This window comes from Sceloporus occidentalis, unplaced genomic scaffold (genome assembly GCF_023333645.1).
Source record: "Sceloporus occidentalis isolate IW3139 unplaced genomic scaffold, rSceOcc1.0.p SCAF_1, whole genome shotgun sequence".
Taxonomy (NCBI): Eukaryota; Metazoa; Chordata; class Lepidosauria; order Squamata; family Phrynosomatidae; genus Sceloporus; species Sceloporus occidentalis.
This window is the reverse complement of record NW_028316981.1, coordinates 17032176-17052015: the sequence shown is the minus strand read 5'-3', so window position 1 is coordinate 17052015 and position 19840 is coordinate 17032176. Positions and strand designations below refer to the sequence as shown.

General features: G+C 44.6%; 2 protein-coding genes across 4 annotated transcripts; one reads left to right on the top strand and one right to left on the bottom strand.

Annotated features, from left to right (window-relative positions):
- Positions 1-1486: 1486 nt before the first annotated feature.
- LOC149320971 (uncharacterized) lies at positions 1487-18854 on the top strand. 3 transcript variants are annotated; one of them, XM_089514361.1, is made up of 7 exons: positions 1487-1640; positions 3843-3927; positions 6526-6652; positions 7571-7681; positions 13311-13394; positions 14266-16518; positions 17675-18854. In XM_089514361.1, exons 1-7 carry the CDS (start codon positions 1525-1527, stop codon positions 18520-18522), a joined length of 3624 nt encoding a protein of 1207 aa, XP_089370487.1. In that variant the 5' UTR covers positions 1487-1524; the 3' UTR covers positions 18523-18854. The 3 variants fall into 3 exon arrangements, with proteins under 3 accessions (XP_089370487.1, XP_089370477.1, XP_089370496.1); XM_089514351.1 differs by having other exon boundaries at positions 7568-7681; XM_089514370.1 differs by lacking the exons at positions 1487-1640; positions 6526-6652 and having other exon boundaries at positions 3841-3927; positions 7568-7681; positions 17675-18853.
- LOC149320972 (uncharacterized) lies at positions 8372-12009 on the bottom strand. The gene is made up of 3 exons (XM_089514481.1): positions 11705-12009; positions 10522-10629; positions 8372-8973 (listed from the first exon to the last, which is right to left on the bottom strand). Exons 1-3 carry the CDS (start codon positions 11880-11882, stop codon positions 8816-8818), a joined length of 444 nt encoding a protein of 147 aa, XP_089370607.1. The 5' UTR covers positions 11883-12009; the 3' UTR covers positions 8372-8815.
- Positions 18855-19840: the final 986 nt, after the last annotated feature.

Below are 19840 nucleotides of genomic sequence, written 5' to 3'. Positions count from 1 at the left end.
GGGATCAGGATGTTTAAAAACCCAGCTGTGGAAGCTCAGGGGCTTCTGGGAATTGTAGCCTCACTGCCTCCATTTTCTCCTTCTCCAACATCCCTCCCAGTAGTTTTCATGGGAGACTTTCCAGCAGAGAGTAGGAGTAAGGAGTAAAGGAGAAAGAGGGTTTGACAGGAGTGGGAAGAAAGAGTAGCAAAACATATTGGTTCCTCCTTATTCCTCTCATTATATTGTACATGCAAACATCCAAAATTTTATTATATTGCACTGGGGAAGTTAATAAAATATTCTATGTTTTTCTGAGGAGTAAAATAGGAGTAACATTAAGGGGAAACACCTTACTTCTGAGTAGGACAAGGAGTAACCCCAAAAGCACCACTACTCCCTAGGCCTGAACTGCAATCCATTTGCTGCTTTACCCCTTTTCCTTTTCCTTCTTTTCCTTTCCCTTTTAGTTGCACAAAGGTATCAGACAGAGGCCCCCAAACTGTACTCTTTTAAAGACTTTTGGACTTCAGCTCCCAGAATCCCAGACTATTGGCCAAGATGGCTGAGGCTTCTGGGAGCTGAAGTCCACAAGCTCTTAAAGGGGCCCATATAGATGGGGACCACTGAGTTACAGGATCATTTTAAAGCACTGATTCCCAAACTTCTAGTCCCCCAGAAGCCTCAGCCACCTTGGCTTGGAATTCTGGGAGCTGAAGCCCAAAACACCTGGAAGACTAAAGTTTGGGAATCACTGATTTCAGAGTATGATTAAGAAGCGTGATTTTGCATTTATGTGTACATTTTAAATGATTTTTAAAAAGCTTTTGATATGAGGGCATGTAATCTGTCTTAATTGTTGTGGCAATTTAATTCTATTTTATTGTACTGTTTTTGTATGTTTTTAATTGTATTGTGGTTTTAATGTTGTAAGCCGCCCTGAGTCCCAGTCCTGGGAAAAAGGAAGGGTATAAATATAATAATAATAATAATAATAATAATAATAACAACAACAACAATAATAATAATAATAATAATAATAATAACAACAATAAGGAAAAGGGGTAAAGCAGCAAATGGATTGCAGTTCAGGCCTAGGGAGTAGTGGTGGTTTTGGGGTTACTCCTTGTCCTACTCTGAAGTAAGGTGTTTTCCCTTACTGTTACTCCTATTTTGCTCCTCAATAAAACGTAGAATATGTTATTATATTGCACTGGGGAAGTTAATAACATTGGTTTTTGGATGTTTGCATGTACAATATAATGAGAGGAATAAGGAGGAACCAATATGTTTTGCTACTCCTTCTTCCTACTCCTGTCAAGACTTCTTTCTCATTTACTCCTTAACTCCTACTCTCTGCTAGAAAGTCTCCCATGAAAACTACTGGGAGGGATGTTGGAGAAGGAGAAAATGGAGGCCGTGAGGCTACAATTCCCAGAAGCCCCTGGGCTTCCCCAGCTGGGTTTTTAAACATCCTGATCCCTGATTGGCTGAAGGAGAAGAGCCTGGAACTTAAGGGCGCCAGTGATTGGCTGAGGTGGGGAAATGGGCGTGGCGGAGTTAGAGGCCCAGCAGAAGCAGGGAATTGTGTTTGTTGGAAGAAGAAGAGCAGGAGAGAGGCTGCAGGAACCCGGGAGCCTTCTCCATTCAGACGTTCCCAGGTGAAGGGCTGCAGGGTCCCCAGGAGGAACAAGATTGCTTGAATCCCCCTCCACTGCATCCACACTGCAGAAATAACCCGGTTTGAAACCCCATTAACTGCCCTGGCTCCATGCTATGGAATCCTGGGAATTGTAGTTTGCTGTGGGCACCAGAGCTCTCTGGACAGAGAAGGCTAAATGTCTCACCAAACTACAGATCCCCAGAGTCCTATAGCATTGGGCCAGGGCAACTGAAAGCAGTCTCAATCTGGGTTATTTCTGCAGTGCAGATGAGGCCAAGACCTTTTAAAACAGGAGAAGACTCAAGGGATGCATCCACACTGCAGAAACAATGCAGTTTGACACCACTTTAAAACTGCCATGGCTCCATTTTTGGGCATCCTGGGATTTGTGGTTTGCCAAGATCCTTAGCTGCCTTTGACAGAGAGTGCTGGTGGTGATGCCTCGCAAAAAACTACAAATCCCAGGATTCAATAAAGTGGAGCCATGGCAGTTTTAAAGTGGTGCCAAACCTGCGTTATGCGTTATTTCTGCAGTGTAGATGCACCCATCTCCTCTGCTCTGTGGTCTTCCTTCCCCAGTAACAAAAAAGCTAACAGGTAACTGGAACCAGTAACAGAATGGATGCTCAGATAAAACATAATGGAAGTGCTATCATCTGTAGGTGATTTGCCTCTTTGCCCTGAGTCCCAATAGCCACTCTGAGTCCCGGTTTTGGGGGGAAAGCGGAATATAATAATAATAGTAATATAAAATGTAATGATGATGATAATGTTAAAACAGACCTGGGATGTGTCTACAAGTGTAGAAATACAGTGGGTCCTTGGTATCCGCTGGGGTTTGGTTCCAGGACCCCTTTGGATAACAAAATCTGTGGATGCTCAAGTGCCAGTCCCATGAAATATAATGGCACAGTAAAGCAGTGTCCCTTGTATAAAATGGCAAAATCAAGCTTTGCTTTTTGAAGCTTAATATTTTCAAACCGTGGATGCTTCAATCTGTGGATAAACAATCCATGGATAAGGAGGGACAACTGTAATGCACTTTGACTCCAAGTGTAGCTCCAGCCTATGAAGTTCGTGGATTTGTTGTTTTACGAGGTCCTTAGCCTTCTCTGCTACAAAGTGCTGGCGATGTCTCATAAAGACTACGAACCCCAGGATTTGGTAGGATGGAGCCACGGCAGTTAAAAGTGGTGTCAAACTTTATTATTTCTACAGTGTAGATGCACCCGAGGACATATGACACCAGTGTAGTTATTTCAGCGGATGAGTAGTTTCTACTTCTCCAGAAGTTTTCGACATGGTTTGAAAAAACAAAACAAAACGGGGGCTAATCTACACTGCAGAAATCATGCAGTTTAATAAGGCTTTATGATCTGTTACAGACTGCCAAAATAAAGCTGCTTCGGGTCTCTTTGGAGGTATGCATGTATCCTAAGAATCCGGAAGCTGCACCAAAGCTGCACTCCAGTGCTTAGGAATGGAGTGTGGCTTTGGCACGACCTCCAGACTCTTGGGACCCATGCATCATTTAAATAACATACCTGTAGAGACCCGAAGCAGCTTTATTTTGGCAGTCTGTAACAGGCCCAAGTATTATGGCTCAATGCTATGGAATTATGGAATTTGTAGTTTTGCAGGAAAGGACCCCCCCCCCCCCTTCAAAAACTTAGGATAGCCAGTACCAGCTTAATCATGCTTTCTGGACCAGTGGTTGGACTCAGCGTAAAGCAGCTTTTCCTAGAGATATAGGTGTTGAGATGCTTGCGGGTATTGTCTCTTCCTTTCCTCCTATTATTTTTTGTATATTATTTTTATTAAAACAACTACAAACAGACAAATTCACAGTAATTTTCTGCATCTGAAAAACAAGGAAAGAAACATTGCTTTCACAATACCTGATTAGGATTCTTTTAAAGTGTTTTATTTAATAACTGGATTTTAATATTATAAGATGCCCTGAGTCCCAGTTTTGGGTAAAAAGTGGGATATAAATAAATGTTGTTGTTTGTTATTTATCTAACTCCCCTAGGTTATTCAAAGGTTAATGCAATGATTAAAATAATATTTAAATCATATTATCACACTACAAACATGTGTCCCTCCTATTATGGCATCTGATGGAAAAGCAACAAACAGTTTCTCTGCCCTAGGGTTTTGGGTAATTTTCTGAAATATTTCCCTCTTCGTTTTGCTTCAGACAGAGAAGAAGAATGTCTGAGTCTATGCCAAAATTGTGTCGTTCTTCCAGGATAAAGAAACAGGCTGGAGCAGAGCCAAGCCAGGTAGGAAGTCCTCCAGAGGCTTATAAGGAGGTAGATAGAGATGGATAAAGAGGCAGAACTTGTGAAAGGAAACAAAGGCCTGTTGCAGACTGCCAAAATAAAGCTGCTTCGGGTCTCTTTGGAGGTATGCTGTTTAAATGATGCATACCTCCTAAGAATCTGGAATCTGCACCAAAGCTGCACTCCGATGCTTAGGAATGGAGTGTGGCTTTGGTGCGACCTCTGGACTCTTAGGACCCATGCATCATTTAAATAGCATACTTCCAAAGAGACCCGAAGCAGCTTTATTTTGGCAGTCTGTAACAGGCCAAATTGCACCTTCCTTCCCTGCCTGCCTGCCTTCTTTCCTTTCATTTCCTTCCTTCCTTCCTTCCTTCTCTTGGATCAAAATAAAAGCTCTATCTGGTCTAGCAAGCCTACAAACCAGGCACAACAAGCTATAGATCTCCTCCTTTCTTTTTGATCTGCAGCATCCAATACTCACAGGTCCATTTCATTATGTTTCTTGAACTTACCTGCTATGAATAGTCTCACAGACTGTCTAGTGATGATCAACACAAATTGCATCTGTGAGATGTGTGAGGACTTCCACCTGTCCCACCAAATGTGAGGATCTCCTCCTATCCCACCACAATTGCATCAAACCAGAATAAAAGCTCCATCTGGTATAGCAAGCCTACAAACCAGGCATGACAGCTATAGATCTCCCCCCTTCTTGATCTGCAGCACCCAGTACTCAGGGGTCGCATTTCTTTGACTTACCTCTCATTAATGGTTTCACAGATTGTGTAGTAGCCATCGTCACAGCTCAAATATGGGGACTTTGTAAATGCCCTCATGGTTCCTGTGTGAGCTTTTATTCATCTAATCTTACCCTTGGACACCACTGTCTTTGAATAACTTCTGCCACCAGAGGCACTGGGTGTCTGAACTCAAGCATTCCAGTAACTTTTTGGTGGTGTTCTCAGAGGCACAAGTGTGTAATACCAAAATTAATTTTTTAAAAACAAGTTCAACTTACACTTAAAAATTACTTACGTAAAACCTCTAAAACCTGACGGACCCTAATGAACAATCTCACATCTCTCCATATATTCCTCGCTTTGACCCTCCTATCTCTCACGCTCTGACTCTATCCAATTTCCACCTCACCTTTTAAGCATCCCTTCCAACATTCTGCCTTCACCAGTCACTCCCAACATCCCATACTGTCATCCCCTCCCAACAGATCATTTACCATATTACCTGTACTATATAACATACCATGATTTCTCCAGTAAACACAACATTTTAACAAAAGTCCATAACATCACACGTTGCTATAGAGGAGCTGGCCTGCCAGATCGATAGATGGGTGAGCCCAAGACAAAGGATGGAAATTCTGGCATCTCCTCCATGTTGCAAGATATACAAGAACATGTCTCTTGAACAATCCTAGAATACTTGTTAAGATGGTGGCAGGGTTGGGGCAGGATTTCACCATTGGCTGGCAGATTGTTAATTATTTTGCCTACTTGCAGAGGAAGACAAATTTCTTTTCCTATTCATTAAATATCCTTAAATATGAAGTCTATTACAGCACAGTATCTACTTAGATGTGTCATCCATATAGTTAGTGTAACTTACTCTGAAGTACATGTACATAGGATAGATGGTAGGAGCCAGCATTGTGCAATGGTTTGAGCATTGGACCACGACTCCATAGACCAGAGTTTGTATCCTCACTTGGCTGTTGAAAAACACTAGGTGATTTTGAGCAAGTCACACTCTTTCAGTCTCAGAGGAATGCAAAGAAACTCCCCCTAAATAAATCTTGCCAAGAAAGACCATGATAGGGTTTTAGGGTTGCCGTAAGATGGAAATGAAAGCACACAGCAGCAACAACAAAGTCTTTATTATTCCTAGGAGTGCTAAAAGGCATTAACTGTTTTAATATTAAGCTATCTTGCCATTTGGCATCCCATTCCTGTGGAAAAGAAGGGATATAAATAAGGTGATTGGTTATTTTTTTAAGCGATTGATCATTTAGTTTTCTTCCAGTTGATAATTAAGTATGCTCAACAACATAGAAATCTTGGTGTTTATATTTTGCCAGATTTTTCAGGAGGGCTCAACATCCCCAACCTAGTGTTGGGGATGCTTGGGCCCCTATGTCTTCTCTTTTCCATGAGTATCTTCACCCCACTAGGCCATCTGCAGAAGGCATGCCCCTCACAGGGCAAACCTCTTTTCTGCATGTGGGTCACCTGAAGCTGTCTCTGCTAGTAGTAGGGCTCTGTGGAAAAACTGTGGCTCCGCTATTGGTTGATCTCCTTAATCACAGAAAAAGATTCCATAAAGAGCAGTTCAGGCTAGAATCACAGTAGGATCATTGTTTCTTATAAATTCTAATACCTGCGTACTTAATCTGCAGTCTAAAGCGATTCACTTGAAAAAGAAGTGAATTGGATAATCTCACTTTCCTGTGGAATAATCTTTTTAGTTTTGCTAGAAAAAAATGTGGTGTGTCAAGTTGCAGAGGGCTACAAATCTGTGGGTGTGGGGTGGAAGTATATCTATCATTCTCGAGGCTAAGATGGCCTATTTCTTGTCTTACAGGGGTCAATGAGTTTTGAAGATGTGGCTGTGTATTTCACGAAGGGCCAGGGAGCCTTGCTGGGCCCAGATCAGAGAGCGTTGTACAAAGAGGTCATGATGGAGAACTATGCAAATGTGTCTGCTTTGGGTAAAAAGCCTGGCTATCCATTTGGTAGTTTTCTAAAGTCTTGGTGTCCTCCTGTCCATGATTGTTTTTTAGAAATTACAATGTTCGTTATTGTACAATCAGTACAAAATCGACAAAACACAATACCTTTATTTGCCAACACAAATGCACAAAATATATGAGGCAAGCTTTAGATGGCTTTCCACTGCCTTCTTGATCAGGCAAAAATGTACAGGAGAAAGAAAAAAAATGATGATGTTGGGGTTGTAGGTATACATTTTGTTGTATTCGTATTATATGTTCATTATTGTTTAATAATGTGTTGATTTCATCAGTAAGTTTCTTTTTAGTCTTGCCAAAAATATCATGATCCACTGTCCTGAATACTTTCTCATAACCATTGTCTGTGATCGAAGAAATCTTAGGGCAGGAAATCTGAGGGAATGATCCCTCATACATCTTCCCCTTTTCATGGATAAAGTGGAAAATTGTGGGGTTGTATTGGAGAAATTATTTTCCATCCAGTCTTGTACCGCCTCTCCCTTTGGTCCTCACTCATTGTACCTGCTCTTTAGGGACTTCTTTCATGATTCCTCAAGTCATGTGTCTGTTTGGGTATGGAGTGCAGTGTTGGGAAAGGGGAGGATTATCACATCTCTCTGGAACAGTGATCATCTTTCATATCACATAACCCACCATCTGCAGTTTGGTAGGAAATAGTTTCACATTGTGTGTGTTAATGTCTGTCTTTTTCCACAATGTGTGAGAATTACTCTGTATTCCCACTCCTGACAGATTTGGATGACCTATCATGTTCTGAAAGAAATTTGTAGGGCTTTCTCTCCCTTCATACCTTTGATTTTCTTGGAGGTGCATAGAATGAATTTAGCAAATTGACTACATATCTTATTATTCTTTGTTCTCTTCTTTCCTAAGAAGACATTCCAGTTCCCAAACCTGAACTGATCATGCAGCTAGAAGAAGGGATAGAGCCATGGGTACAAGATTTGCAGGACTTTGATGGAATGGAGAACTCCATCACCTACTCAGGTGAGAGATTTGTGAGCCACCTCACAAAAGGCTGTTAGGAACTCTGATTCATCTTTTTTCAAAATGTTGTGATCACCTTTTATGTTTCAATTGCTTCCTTCAGAAGGTGGTATTGCCCTGCACATATTATACCTCATAGCTGTTCTACAAAAGTTTCCTCAAACTTAGTTGTTATTTGATTTGTTTTGCTGATGCTGATTTCTCTTTGGGAGCATCTGTCTGCAAGATTGGTAGGCTTAAGACATTTCCCTGCTTAAGGTGCAATAGCAAATATAATCTCTGCAAGCTTGTAAAATGTGGTCTAGACAAGGTAACTGTTAGATGGATTTGTAATTGGTTGTCCGGCCGAACCTAAAGGGTGCTCAACAATGGCTTCTTTTCATCCTGGAGAGAAGTGACCAGTGGGTTCCTATAGGGTTCTGTCCTGGGGCCAGTGTTATTCAACATCTTTATCAATGACTTGGATTACAGAATTGGGGGCATACTTATCAAATTTGCAGAGAGGTTCCCTGCCTCTCTAACATAGATACATCTGTTGTTGGAATGTGAATGCACAACCTTTTGTCAAAAGTACTCAGGAGGTAATCGCCAAGTGACTTGGAGCTGTCTGACTGTTCAGGAATCTCCACCTTCCCTCTGATGCTGATAAAAACATGCTTAAGCAAGCTTATCTATAAAGAGGCTCTTTAATCATTCAGTTGCAATAAATACAATTTGAAATCTCCAAAGCTACACATCCACCACCAACCAACCAACCAAAAACCTACACTGTACAATGATGCTTGGGCTTTATATTGTGTTTCGCCATGCTGCCATCAAGTCCTACCTTTTCCTGCTGTGTCACCTTTATTCTTGTCCCCCAATCAAGATGACCATGCATATTTACAACAGTGTTTCAATGCTTCCCAGTGCTTTCTGGCACATGATGAGTCCTTTCCACTGCTTTCCAGCACAGATACATCACATGTCCTGACTCAGCTGTAAACAATTCCCTGGTTATCAGACTGCGAGTGACCCATAGTTACCTTTGTCACTTTTTCACATTTTATATCTGGCCTTATTCTCCAACATCTATGTCTGTGTGTCCCTTTGTAATTAGCACTGTCAGAATTTGTAAAACAATGTATTAATCCCTTAGGAGAAATGGTGTCCTGTGGGAAACCAAAGCCATACTACGTATAAGGGGTATGTGCCCATGGAGATGGGATGCCATCCCAGCCCTGCTCCTGGCCTGTGGCACCACAGGTTATAATCGCGGTCCAAGGAGGCCCAAGATCCAGGGCAAATGTCTCCTGCAAGAAAATTAATAAGGAGAAGACAGAGGGTTACACCACTTTAACTGGTAGTGGTATACTGAGATGGAGGTGGAGAGGAAACATGCTCCCTGAAACAGTCTTTATAGGGGAAAAAGCTGACAATTAATTCACACAGCTGGGCCATGTTCTTAGGTACTTATTGAGTCCCAGAGCTCTCAGGGATAACATACCTCAATGCTGATAAAATATGATGTCATCCCAATACAGAGTGTATCAATCATCCCAGATATGTCTTCAGCGGCCTATCTATATGTCTGACATCTCTCTATCTACCTGATCAACACTTTGCCCATCTCTTCTTCAGGCAGGAAAAAAAACCTATTTACTTAAAAGCCGCATCCATAGATTTATTATCTGTAGATAAAGGGAGGGAGTGATAGTACCATGAATTGTGCTTTGGTCAGGCCTTGCCTGAAATTCTGTGTCCAGTTGTGGACTCCTTATTTCAACAAGGGATGTTGAGAAATTGGAGCTTGACGAATGACACTATTGACTCATGTTTAACTTCTGGTATACAAGAACTCCGAGATCCCTTTTACATGTATACGTGTCTTTCTGGCACCCTAAGTGTTGCACATTATATTTCTCTGTGAGGAGGTTACTTTACAGCTCGGTATTAGACCAGAAGCTGGTAAGTTGTTTTTCTTGTGTGTTCTTAGCACAACTTTTCTTTTAAAGAGCACATACATGCTGTTCTTTTAAAAAAAGGAAGAACATGTATTCAGCATTTTTCTCTCTTTCTGTAACCTAGCAGTAACATTTCTCTATCACTCCTGTACACATTTATTCTCAGTCAACTCTCTCGCTATCTAGCCACATGCCTCTTTCTCTCTATCTCTAAGTACTTGCCTATCTATTACTGCCTACTTTCTTTCTATCTGTCATCCCATGCACATATGGAGTTTTCTCCCCTGATTCTAACTAACTTGCTGATCTCTTGCTCTCTTTTTCTATCTCTCCCACTGCCCATTCACCAACCTTGGGCTTGCATTGCTCTATCTGTGTTTCTAGCTATCTAAACCTTAAGCTGGGGATGTCCCGAAACCACCATATAGAGGATGGGTGGTGTTCCACCCCACCCCGTGATATAGGTTTCATTAACTGATGCAGGGCCCACTAACAGAGCTGAGCAGACAAGCTACAAGATAGTGATGCCTATCCACTATATAGTGATGTGAATGTCGCCTTCCATGTGGCCATACTGCTGGTCCTCCCTTGTACACTCGCTTTTCACAGTGAAATGACTTAAAAGCATAATGTGGAAGGAGAGGTAATGTGCAGAGATCTCTTGCATTTTGACCCACGGAGATTTTTTCCTGTCTCTAGTATTTAGTATACACAATTTAAATTCTTAATATCACTTCAACACATGTAAACTCTAGCAAGTGTACAGTGGGTTTCAAGCCTTGGAGTGGGTTCACCTCAATGGTCCTTTTTTAATCTTCCTATTGCACATCCTGTATGCATAATTGGGAAAGAAATAGGGAGCTAGTGTTTATATTTCGGAAGAACATTTCACCACACCTTCTCCACTGTTGTGTTGCTCCTCTGGTTCCTGGATGCCCAGCATGTCCACAGGAACAAGCTCCTCCTCCAAGACAGCGTATAGCTCCAGGAAAACCTCTTCCTCTCCTAGGGCACAGGGAAAGAAGAGACTAATACTATGCACCCGCAGCTTTCAGCATATGTTGAAAGCCGCGTGTGGAGCACAAAGGCTGGCGCATCCCGTTAAGATTTATGGGGCACGCTCCCATGGCGCGCCCGCGCTGTCACCACCACTGCACTGCTGCCACACATGCACTAGCCCCATTACTTTCAATGGTGCTCGAGCATACATGCTTTTTTTATGCAGGGGGTCTGAATGGATCCCCCATGTAAAAAAAGGGCGCACTATATTAATAAATATGTAAGACATGGATGACAGAATAGAGAGCATCTTTATGAAATTTGCACATGACACCAAATCATAAGAAATAGGTAATTCTCCAGGGTACAGGAACAAAAATCAAAATGATCAGAATGGACCAGAAAGATGGACAAAAGCTAAATAATAGAAATTGGTGAGCAAATCAGGGAAAGGATCACAGTATTTTACCCAGTGTAAGAATGGAATTGTAGGATGGTTACCAGATCTCAAACAACCCCTTGTAAAGTATCAGAATCTAAAATCCTGAGGACCAAAACGTGTCTGCAGTGTAACTAATCTAAAACAGTTACAAATGGAAAACAGGCACTGCAAGAATTACAGGATCTGATGGATACAAGTTCAAGTCCATAAAAATGTTAGTCCAGAGCCAGACCCACTTCAGTGTTTAGTTGTGAAGATAGAAGGGGAAATAGAGATGGAGATAGAGGGCAGGAATTTTTTTTACTCCTTCGACTGATTGGATAACATTTGGGATAGAAAGGTCACTGGTATATAACAGCATTCCCTTTTGTCTTGGGGCCAGGCACTGGCCATCTGAAAGAAATGGATGCAAACATGCCTGTATAAAAGTCATGGGCTTGAGATCATAAGGCGACAATAACTATAATTCACCGAATTATGTTTCTATGATCCTATGAACTGGGCATTTGACATAGCACAGCAACTGAAATCACTGTGAATGAGGTTTTCAATACTTACAGGGAAAGGGTGAGTTTGAGATAATGTAGAAGACTGAGGTGAAAAACATCACAAAAAGAGACAATGCCTGCACATACATACCTGTAGGGATGCTATTTCTGGGCACTTCCTGGGCTTCTGTTTCCTTGCCTGTAGCTGGAGGATGGTTGATGTCCTCCTGGATTTCCTCAGAGGCCTGTTTGGTGACCTGATCTTCCTGCCTTTCCCAATTGATGCTCTTGCTTACTTTCTTGGGCTGGAAAGTACATCTGCCATGCATAAACCTGTCCACCTTGAATTTCCGTTGGTTGCGTTGTGTCAGCAAACTTGCTGGTCGTTCTGCTTCAAACTTTTACATTTTGTGCCGCATTCTTTGGGCATTCAATTGTGTCCCTCGTTTGCATTCGGTCGGCAATTATTTTATATATATATATATAGAGAGAGAGAGAGAGAGAGAGAGAGAGAGAGAGCGCAAGGTTTCAGTGGTTTGAATTGAGGTGCCTCTGTATCTCTTCATCCCTCCAATACAGCAAATCCAAAATTTCCGAATGTTCTCACAAAATTCCTCTTCCCTGCTTCCTTTTCTTGTCGCTGCTCTGGGAGGATTATTAGAGTTTGGGCAGCAAAAGAAAAGCAAGTTCAGAAAAAAACCAAAGCGGAGCGTTAATGTGATCACATGAATAACATTCTTTTCAGCACTGAAATTACTTTCATGTTATAAAGTGAAAATTTTGGGTGGGAACCCATTAATGGTGCCTTTCCCCCCCTGTCTGCCTGGACCTCCTAGGATGCAGACTTTGCAGACTATAAATGTCCTTGGGAAAGAGTCCTCGTGCAGCAAAACAGGCAACAGTGTAATCCCCAGGGGTTCCCCAGGTCCCTATTTCCCTTTACCGTTTCCAGAGGTAAATTCTTATATTCACACTAAAACGTGAAAAGCAGAGAGAACCACCTGTGTGTTCTGTTGTCTTGTGCCCCCTCCATTTCCTTTTCCAAAGGCGGCTGCCAGACCTGCTTTGTATTTTCACGCAGTAACATGAAATATAGAAGGTAAACGGTCCCAGTCTCCTTTCTCTTTGCAAGCGACATGCAGAATGGCTGTTCCTTTATTGCGTGAACAGCAAGTAAGCCAGCAGTCCAGCATGCATGCGCAAACACTTCCTAGAGTGCCATCTGCTGGCCAGCAAAAAGTTTAACTGGGCAAGACCAAAACTTCTCAAACCATGTGTTTTTGGGCCTTTGGGAGTTTTGGGCCTTTCCTCTCCATAATGCCCAGAGGGAGAACCTGTGGACTGATGGGAGGTCCAGTACCTCTTCCACTGCCTGGAGGGAGATGTGGACCTCAATGTCATCATGGGGTCCACATCCCACCCCAACAAGGCAATATATTAAAGTCTGGCCAGGAAGCTCCAGAGGCAGGGATTTGAGCGCTCCCTAATCCAGGTGGACTCAAAGGTCAAGTTCATGCACATCTCTTTTTGCTGCGCCATGCACACGCATGGCGACTGCCCCTCCCCACACAGCAAACCTCAATATTTTGAGTAGATGTGGCATCTTTGGATGCTTGCAGGTAGTCTGAGAATGGACTGGAATTCAGCAGCCAATGAGTGTCGCATTCTTGTTCACATTACCTGTACTGGACTGTTATGAGTTGCCTTCAGGCACCTGAGCTCATTTCTGCACTTGTGTCTCCTCTTCTTCTACACAGCATGCTGGAGGAGGCATTCCAGGTCGCCCCTCAACAATCAGTCTCGTCAGAAGGAAGAGGGCAGTCCACCTCATCCCCCAGAAGGTATGCTTATGGAAATAAATACATATAAACATGTAATTGCTTACATATGTAGAAAAAAGCACACATGCACACACACACACACACACACACATATATATATATATACACACACACACACTGTATTTTCTGGCATTTACATCTTATACACTGGGTGTATAAGATGACCCACAACTTTTCCAGTTAAAATATAGAGTTTGGGATATACTTGTCGTATAAGACTACCCCTCTTCCAACGCACACCAAATAAAAATTAAAAAAGCGTCAGATTTGATTTCAATATGGTAATTTTATTTCAAATGTTTATGACATGCAGGTACTTAGCAGGAAAACTTGTATACAAAGCCTGCTTGGACTGGATTGTATACAAAGCACACAGATTCTCCAGTCTGGCTCGGAAGTTTCAGCACCCACCCTATAAGATGAAACCCAGCGTATAGGATGAGCCCTGACTTTTGAGAAGATTTTCCTGGGTTAAAAAGTAGTCTTATACGCCAGAAAATACAGTAGATATATATATATATCTTCTTCGTGGTCTCTGCGAATCATACAAATGGGTTTCATTGTGCCTGCGCAGTGCTGTTCAGAAACTTCTAGAATCACTGGGCAAAGTTAACTTTGCAACATAGAAACTTTTTGGCGGTAACCCCGCCCACCCGTTATAAAGCCCCTGCGTTCCTGCTCTTTCCCCAGTTCCTTTTTTCCACTGTGTTGGCTGCTCTAGGGAACTTCGCTTGCTTTTTTGCTTGCTTTTCCCATTGAATCACTGGTATTTTTGACCTTGGACAGTTTTGACCTCGTCTTCTCTATCACCCCCATGTACTGTTGGACTTTTGGCTTGTTTTTGACTTCACTTATCGCTTCTCCCTATCAGTTTTGTCGATATTGGTTGGCATGTCTCCGGCTCCTTTCAAGAAGTGCGATGTGTGCGGAGGCAAGGTTCCAGTCCAAGACCCGCATTCTTCTTGCTTGCTGTGTCTTGCAAAAGAGCATGACGCCAAGGCCTGTCCACTGTGTAGATCGATGACTTCACAGGCCAGGAAAAATCATGAGTCTCGACTTACGTCTGCCATTACCCAAGGGGTGATCAAGTCCCAGGAGGGGGACCCCCGACCTGCTTTGGCTCCCGTAGTTTCTTCTTCAGGCTCTGCAACTTCTGCCCACGGCAGCCCTTCCACTGTGGTGTCCGCACCGGTTGCAGTTGCGGCCTGTGGTTCTGATGAACCCAGCGCTGCCAACCATGTGGCCCGCAGTCACGATAGACCCAGCGCCACCACCAAACCCTCCAAGCGTCCCCATAAATCATCAGGGACTGAAGGTTCCTCTTCAAAGTTGACACCTGCTCATACTGAGGCGGCCGCCTCCGAGGGTTCCATCTCCAAGCCTTCCAAGGCTGTTGGGTCCGAGTCTCCGGCCCTTAAGACTGCCTCCACCTCAAAGGACCCCTCCAAGAGCGCCTCCAAGGCCCCTAAGCCCTCTTTGCCCGAAGCCTCGGTGTCGAAGTCCTCGTCTGGCAAGAAAGACAAGAAGGATAGCTCTAAGTCCACGGACCAGCCTAAGTCGTCGGGGTCAACCTTGAAGCCTTCCTCGACATCAGAGGGTCACTCCAAGTCCTCTAAGAAGAGACATCAGATGGAGGTCGCATCCGAGTCACCCCTGCCTAAGAAGTCCAAGGCAGTAGAAACACCTTCGCAACCGAGAACGGAGTCCAAGAAGGATGAGCATGCTTCCAGTAGCAAGAAGCCCCCTGCAGGGGAGAAGAGGGGCGACCCTGCATCGTCTTTACGCCATCGCTCTGGTACTGACCCTTCCTCCAGATTTTCAGGGATGACTACTGTCCCCTTTCTACATTCAGAAGATGAGGGCTCCAGGTCTTCCAGGCACAGATTGCCGACTCCTGTTTCACGTTCTTCCCGTGAGGAAGCCATCCAGGACGATTCCAACCTCTTTTACGACTCGGAGACAGACCGTTATTATATATCCATGTCAAGGGAGCAGGCATTGCAACGTTTCTCCTCTAAATTCTGTGACCGCCTGGAGCTACTTGATAGACGTAGGCCTTCGGCGACGGTATCCAGGCCTCCCCCTTCGACCCCAACACATCAGGCGTCAAAACAACTGACTTCGGAACTGACTTCCATTCCGGCCCGACACCCTGAGCAACAGCTCGTTCATTTGGATTCGGACTCGGAACCAGAGATCATTCAGTCCTCCGAAGAGCTTTCGGACGCCAAAATGTCCCCACAAGGATCGCCCCAGGAGTTGCACCACCCGGAACCATCATCTCCAATGGATGATGTGCGCTCCTTTACTGAGCACATAATTAAGATGGCGACCGCATTGGATATTGATTTGTCCTATCCCAAAGAAGAAGGGGCGAAGGACCCTGTAGAGCGCCGGGTTCATGGCCGGGTCCCGACACCACCATCGATCCCGCTCCTTCCGTCTCTCGAGAACATTGTCAAACGATCATGGGATTCACCGGCATCCCTAGTGTGCTCCTCTCGTAAAATCGAGTCCCTCTATCGAATTTCATCCTCCCATTGTGCGTGGCTGATCAACCACCCTAAGCAGAACTCAGCCATAGTAAAAGGGGCCCAACAGACCTTCACCCACAAGCAAGCCACCTCGCCTGCCGACCGAGAGGCGAAGAAAATTGATGGCCTTGCCAAGAAGGCATACTCTGCTTCGGCTCTGGCAGTGAAAGTCATAAATTACAATGCTTGCATGGGTGCATACATCCAAATTTTGATGGAGGGAATTTCACTGGTAATACCTGATGTGCCTAATGACGTTCAACAGAGGCTCATTGAGATTAGGGACGAGGTGCATTCAATAGGCAGCTGGCTGATTGTCGCCTCGAGGAATGTGGCTGATTGCACCGCCAGGGCCATGGCAGCATCAGTGGCCCTCCGACGTCATGCGTGGCTCCGGGACTCCAATCTAAACCCCAATGTGAGGTCGGCCATAGAGGATATGCCAATGGACGATTCGGGCCTGTTTCATGCTGAAACCGACGAGCGCCTGAACAGGAAATACAGGATGAAGGCCGCAGCAAAGAAACACGGCATGTCCTCTACTTCCATCTCACCATTCAGGAAGAGACATCGCCCTTGGCAGTCACAAGGTCAGTCCTAGAGGCCTTACCATCAAGACCGTCCATTCCAGCAACAAGGACCTCAGAGGCAAAGGTATCCCTCCCAGTCTTCCTCCTTCTCTGGCCGGTGCAACATCCTTGCCCGGTATCAGAAGTCTCGCCGGCAGGACACTGACCAGAGTAAGAAGAAGTCTTGAAGGGCTCCTGCGTGCTTCGTCCCCTCCGCTCCTTCCTTCCTCTATATTTTGAGACCTTTCTGCAACAAATGGGCCTCTATCACCACTGACACGTGGCTTTTGAATATTGTTCATAGGGGTTATGCCCTCAGGTTCGAAGAGCTCCCTCCAACTGGAGCTTTCCTTTCCACCGTCCCCTCGGACACCCTTCTCAATGAAGTGCGCACCCTGCTTGCCAAAGGGACAATCTCACCCGTAGAGCCCGAGACATTCCCTAGGGCAGCGGTTCCCAACCTTTGTTAGCTCGCGACCCCCAGTGGATACGAAAGTCCCACCCGTGGCCCCCTGATAGGTTGGGAGGTCAGGAAGAGGTGGGGCTTCCGGCCACCTACAAGCCCCAGCAGGCTTTGCAGCTGGAAGTCCCGCCCCTTCCCAGCCTCCCAACCAATTAGGGCCTCTGGGGCTTGCAGTCCCGTTCCCCTTCTCCCCATGGTTGCCTGGCAGCCGCGGGGAGAAAAGGAGGAGGCAGCCCCCACCATCCCTTCCTCCCCACGGCTGTCTGGCAGCCGTGGGAAGGGAGGGAGGGAAGGAGGAGGAGTGACCCCTGCCCCTTCCTTTCCTCCCCACGGCTGTCTGGCAGCTGTGGGAAGGGAGGGGAGGAGGAGGAGGGACCCCCGCCCCTTCCTTTCCTCCTTGCGTCTGTCTGGCAGCCGCAGGAAGGGAAGGAAATAGGAGGAGGGACCCCCGCTCCCTCCCCTTTTTTGCATGCGGTGCCTGCGTTAGCGCCGGCACCCACGGAGAAAAGGGGAGGGGGAGACGGGGATTCCCAACCTGGCAACCCCTAGGTTGGGAACCCCTGCCCTAGGGCCTTCTTTTCTAGATACATTACAGTACCTAAAGCTGGAGGAGGAATCAGGCCCATCTTAGACTTAAGAGCCCTGAACTACTTCCTTGAATATCATCAGTTCCGTATGGTAACCCTGACTTCTATTCTGCCTTTGCTTCACCAGGGACTCTGGTTCGTGACGGTCGACCTGAAGGATGCCTATTTCCACATAAGAATTCGGGACTCCCACAGACGATTCCTCACCTTCGCCGTCGGCTCCGACGCATACCATTACAACATTCTTCGCTTCGGCCTTGCCACAGCCCCGAGGGTCTTCACCAAGTGTATGGCTCTGGTTGTGGCATATCTGCATCAGAAGGGCTACAGAGTATTCCCTTGCCTAAACAATTGGCTCTTTGTGGCCGCCTCAGAGGAGGAGTTGCGGGAAGCAGTCGACTTCGCCTTGACTCTGCTGGCATCCCTCGGACTTGTCGTCAACCGGGAGAAGTCTTGCTTCGCCCCATCCAGGCAGGCCAAATTCCTCAGTGCCGTTCCCGACTCCGAAAAATGCACCGCATATCTCCCTCGGGACCGTTTCCAGGCTCTTTCGTCAGCCGTAAGGGCCTGCTTAGCCCACAGAAGAGTGAGGGCCAGAAACGTCCAGGTAGCCCTAAGCCACATGGCTTCAACGACATTTGTAACCCTGAGGGCAAGGCTTCGCTTCCGTCCTTTCCAGTCGCGGTTCCTCTCAGTCTTCAATCCAGTGGAAGACCCTCCGCCCAAATGGCTCATCGTTCCGAGACCTGTGGCCTGTTCCCTGCATTGGTGGCTAGACTCCCGCAACGTCTGCGTCGGCATGCTTTTCAACCAGCCTCAGCCACAGTTAACCCTGATGATGGATGCATTCTTAGAGGGCTGGGGCGCCCACTTGCTCAATCTGTTAGTAAAGGACAAGTGGTCTCCGGAGGAACCAGGTCTCCACATCATCGCTTTCGAGATGCTTGCAGTGGAAAAGGCTTTGAGAGCATTTGAATCCAGTGTCATCAACAATGTGGTCCTCCTAAGGGCAGACAATACAACCGTCATGTATTATATCAACAAGCAGGGAGGCACCAAATCCAGGACTTTGCTGAACATCACCCTACAGATTTGGGACTGGTGCATCCCGAGACGCAGTGTTGCCAACGAGCCTCGAAGATAATTCCCCAAAATGTTTTTCCAAAACACACTGAATCCCCCCACATCACATGGAATATTCAGTCACAATTCCTGGAAAATTCCCATAATGTTAAAATGGCAGATGTTTTGCAAATAAACGTAAACATAATTGAATAAAAATAATTGTAACTTATTTCAACTCTCAAAATCACCATTGAACCAAACAAAGAATCTTTCACTCCTGTTAAGATATTTATTTTGACATGAATAATAATAATAATAATAAAATAAAATATTTATTTGTATCCCGCTTTTCATGGATCAAAGCGGCAACAACATTCAATAATACAAGTTACATTCATATAAAAATCACATTAAAAACATCAGCAATACATATCAACAATAACAATCCCGCCAGCAGCAAATAATACAATACGGTGAGATTACAACAACAGATACAAATTGGAGAGGGGAAACTAACATCAAGGCAGTTTAGGGGAAAGCTTGTTGGAATAAATGAGTTTTTAATCCCTTTTTTTTTTTTATTAAATTTTATTGAAACTTAAAACAGACAATCAAATATACAAACACCAAACATACACAATAACACACTTACATACTCGATGCATTAACCTACTTACAATGGGGATTCAAAAAGAGAAAATAGTAATAATGATATATTGAGAGATAACCCATCATTAAAATAATACGTTTTTATATAGGGAATATTGCTCTATGATCACTTTCTTTCCCCACTCCTATATTTCCCTTCTACATCTTTCCCTTCTCCTATTCCTTGCTTTACTTCTTAACCATCTCCTGCTTCTTTCCTTCTCATCTTAACTATCTTTGATCCTCCATTGTTTCCTTCTCTTTCCTTCAAATTCCTTCTAAAACCTCTTCCCCCTTATTACTACTGTACTTACTTTTCTTTTCCAGTTCCCCATTCCCTGCGATTACTACGCCTTCATCTTCACGCTTACAAACCTTCACTCTGTCACTTTCTCCTCTTCTTCTACCACTTACTCTCACCTTCCATCACTTACTTTACATTCTCTTAAACACTCTTCCTCCATCCTCTACCTTCATTCACTTCATTCTTCCCTGACTTCTCTCTCTAATCTTACTAGATATCTTTGTCTTTTCTACTTTGAGTGTCCCTTTTATTTCTTTATATTCATTTCTTTATTTG

Coding starts and splice junctions, on each gene's coding strand:
- LOC149320971 (XM_089514351.1), top strand. CDS start 1,525: ATGGGCGTGGCGGAGTTAGAGGCCCAGCAGAAGCAGGGAATTGTGTTT. Junction 7,682..13,310: donor GAACTCCATCACCTACTCAG/GTGAGAGATTTG, acceptor TCTTCTACACAG/CATGCTGGAGGAGGCATTCC. Junction 13,395..14,265: donor TCCACCTCATCCCCCAGAAG/GTATGCTTATGG, acceptor TCTCCCTATCAG/TTTTGTCGATATTGGTTGGC.
- LOC149320972 (XM_089514481.1), bottom strand. CDS start 11,882: ATGCATGGCAGATGTACTTTCCAGCCCAAGAAAGTAAGCAAGAGCATC. Junction 10,630..11,704: donor CAGAAATAGCATCCCTACAG/GTATGTATGTGC, acceptor CCTGTGCCCTAG/GAGAGGAAGAGGTTTTCCTG. Junction 8,974..10,521: donor GCAACACAACAGTGGAGAAG/GTGTGGTGAAAT, acceptor ATTTTCTTGCAG/GAGACATTTGCCCTGGATCT.